Source organism: Nansenia antarctica (genome assembly GCF_963989245.1).
Source record: "Nansenia antarctica genome assembly, chromosome: 18".
NCBI lineage: Eukaryota > Metazoa > Chordata > Actinopteri > Argentiniformes > Microstomatidae > Nansenia > Nansenia antarctica.
The window spans coordinates 8,278,653-8,281,152 of record NC_137691.1 but is presented as its reverse complement, the minus strand read 5'-3'; the positions used below and the strand labels follow the sequence as shown (position 1 = coordinate 8,281,152).

The 2,500-nt window shown below is 50.8% G+C and overlaps 1 protein-coding gene across 1 annotated transcript in view; it reads left to right on the top strand.

Moving 5' to 3' along the window:
• cita (citron rho-interacting serine/threonine kinase a) overlaps window positions 1-2,500 on the top strand; it is a gene marked incomplete at both ends in the record, with an annotated part of 53,022 nt that overhangs the window by 26,860 nt on the left and 23,662 nt on the right. Inside the window, one exon of the mRNA XM_080548586.1 lies at window positions 1,683-1,792. Within this exon, the coding sequence (XP_080404712.1) occupies window positions 1,683-1,792 (110 nt within the window). The remainder of the gene's footprint in view (window positions 1-1,682; window positions 1,793-2,500) is intronic.

Genomic DNA, 2,500 nt, shown 5'->3' with positions numbered 1-2,500 from the left:
TGTGATACTGTCCTCCCTCCTCCTCCTCCTTCCTCCTTCTCTTCCTCTTCCTCCTCCTCCTCTTCCTCCATCTCCTCCTCCTTCCTCCTCCTCCTTCTCTTCCTCCTCCTCCTTCTCTTCCTCCTTCTCCTCCTCTTCCTCCTCTTCCTCCATCTCCTCCTCCTTCCTCCTCCTCCTTCTCTTCCTCCTCCTCCTTCTCTTCCTCCTTCTCCTTCTCCTTCCTCCTCCTCCTTCCTCCTCCTCCTTCTCTTCCTCCTCCTCCTTCTCTTCCTCCTCCTCCTCCTCTTCCTCCTCCTCCTCCTCTTCCTCCATCTTCTCCTCCTTCCTCCTTCTCTTCCTCTTCCTCCTCCTCCTCCTCTTCCTTCCTCCTCCTCCTTCTCCTCCTCCTCCTCCTCTTCCTCCTCCTCCTCTTCCTCCTCCTCCTCCTCCTCTTCCTTCCTCCTCCTCCTTCTCTTCCTCCTCCTCCTTCTCCTCCTTCCTCCTTCTCCTTCCTCCTCCTCCTTCTCTTCCTCCTCCTCCTCTTCCTCCTCCTCCTCCTCTTCCTTCCTCCTCCTCCTTCTCTTCCTCCTCCTCCTTCTCCTCCTTCCTCCTCCTCCTTCTCTTACTCCTCCTCCTCTTCCTCCATCTTCTCCTCCTCCTTCCTCCTCCTCCTTCTCTTACTCCTCCTCCTCCTCTTCCTCCATCTTCTCCTCCTCCTCTTCCTCCATCTTCTCCTCCTCCTTCCTCCTCCTCCTTCTCTTCCTCCTCCTCCTCCTCTTCCTCCATCTCCTCCTCCTCCCTCCTCCTCCTCCTCCATTGTTGGCTTGTGTTTGAGGAGGGATATCCGTGTTGACGTTGGATCAACAGACGGTTGACTGTTTGTTGTGGTTTGGCTGCCAGGCTTAGTTAGCCATAAGGACGTCAGACCTGCCGGAGTTAAAGGCTCAGATTAATGAGGAGTGTTCTTCTACAGCGGGCTGCGCTGTAACCTGCGGGATTACCTCTGTAATCTGGTTAATGTGATGGCGGAGAGTCAGCTAATAGGCTTTCCCGAGCTCCTGTAATCTTTTGACGTTGAGGGATTCTAGAACTCCACAGCCACAAGCTTGCCTGAGGTATTCGTATAATACATAACTTCAGTGTGATCGTCATCTACATTTACGTTTTTTGACGTTCAGCAGACGCGTTTATCCAGGTACGATTTCTAAGTACATTTGTCTCAAGTAAGTGAGTCGTCTATACATCGGTCATCATAAGCCGACGTCTATGCTAGGACCAGGTGCTGTCGGCAGCCGCGATGCTGCTATTTTATTTATTTAGTATTCTTTTTTTATAGTTATTTTTTCTGAGTGGGGGCAGTCCCGCTCATATTTTTTTCTTTTTATTATGATAGAGATAGTAGAGATATGACAGGAGAGAGAGAAGGGATGACGTGCTGCAGAGGTCCGCAGCCAGAATCGAACCGGGAACCCTGCGGTTACGTGGTCAATGCTTAGTCCGTTACGCCACCTAAGCGGCCCTTTTTTTAAATTATTATTAAGAGTAGAGGAACTGTACAGAGGAGTAGTGGTGAAGAGGTATTTTAGGAGGGACAGTCAAGGTGTAGCCTGAAGAGAGAATCTGCGACAGAAGATAGATCATAGGTAGATAATTCTAGAACCTGGTTGTGTGACTGTGCTGCTGCTGTCTGTCTGCCCCTCCAGACCATCAACGCCATGGACTCCAAGATGAAGAACCTGGAGCAGCGCATCGGGGAGCTGTCTGAGGCCAACAAGCTGGCCGCCAACAGCAGCATCTACACGCAGAAGAACATGTGAGTGGGAGGTGGGGGGGGGGGACGCCCTCTGACCTGGAGCTCCACACGACCCGAGCAATATCTGTAAAATTCTCCTCAAATTTATTGATTAATTGATTGATTGATTGATTGATAGTTGGAGTTGATTTTTGATTAGACGAATGATGTGATGTTTAGGGCGGCAGGTAGCCTAGAGGTTAGAGAGGCCGGCCAGCAATCGGTAGGTCGCTGGTTCGATCCCCACCCCAGGAGGGAGCCAGAGGTGAGATGGTGACTGGAGGGTTGCTGGCATCATATCTAAGTTGCCGTTGTGCCCTTGAGCAAGGCACGTAACCCGTAACTGCTCCTGGGGTACCGAAGATGGCTGACCCTCTGTGCCCAGAGCTCTGTTCTCCCTGGGGGGAGACGTGTGCATGAACTACATTTCGTTGCCTCAGTTCTTGTGTTCTGTTCAATGACAATACATTTAATGTTATCTTATCATTCCTTGTGTGTGTGTGTGTGTGTGTGTGTGTGTGTCTTTGTGTGTGTGTGTGTGTGTGTGTCTGTGTGTGTGTCTGTGTGTGTGTCTGTGTCTCTGTGTGTGTGTGTGTGTGTGTGTGTGTGTCTGTGTGTCTGTGTCTCTATGTGTGTGTGTGTGTGTGTGTGTGTGTGTGTCTTTGTGTGTGTGTGTGTGTGTGTGTGTGTCTGTGTGTGTGTCTGTGTGTGTGTCTGTGTCTCTGTGTG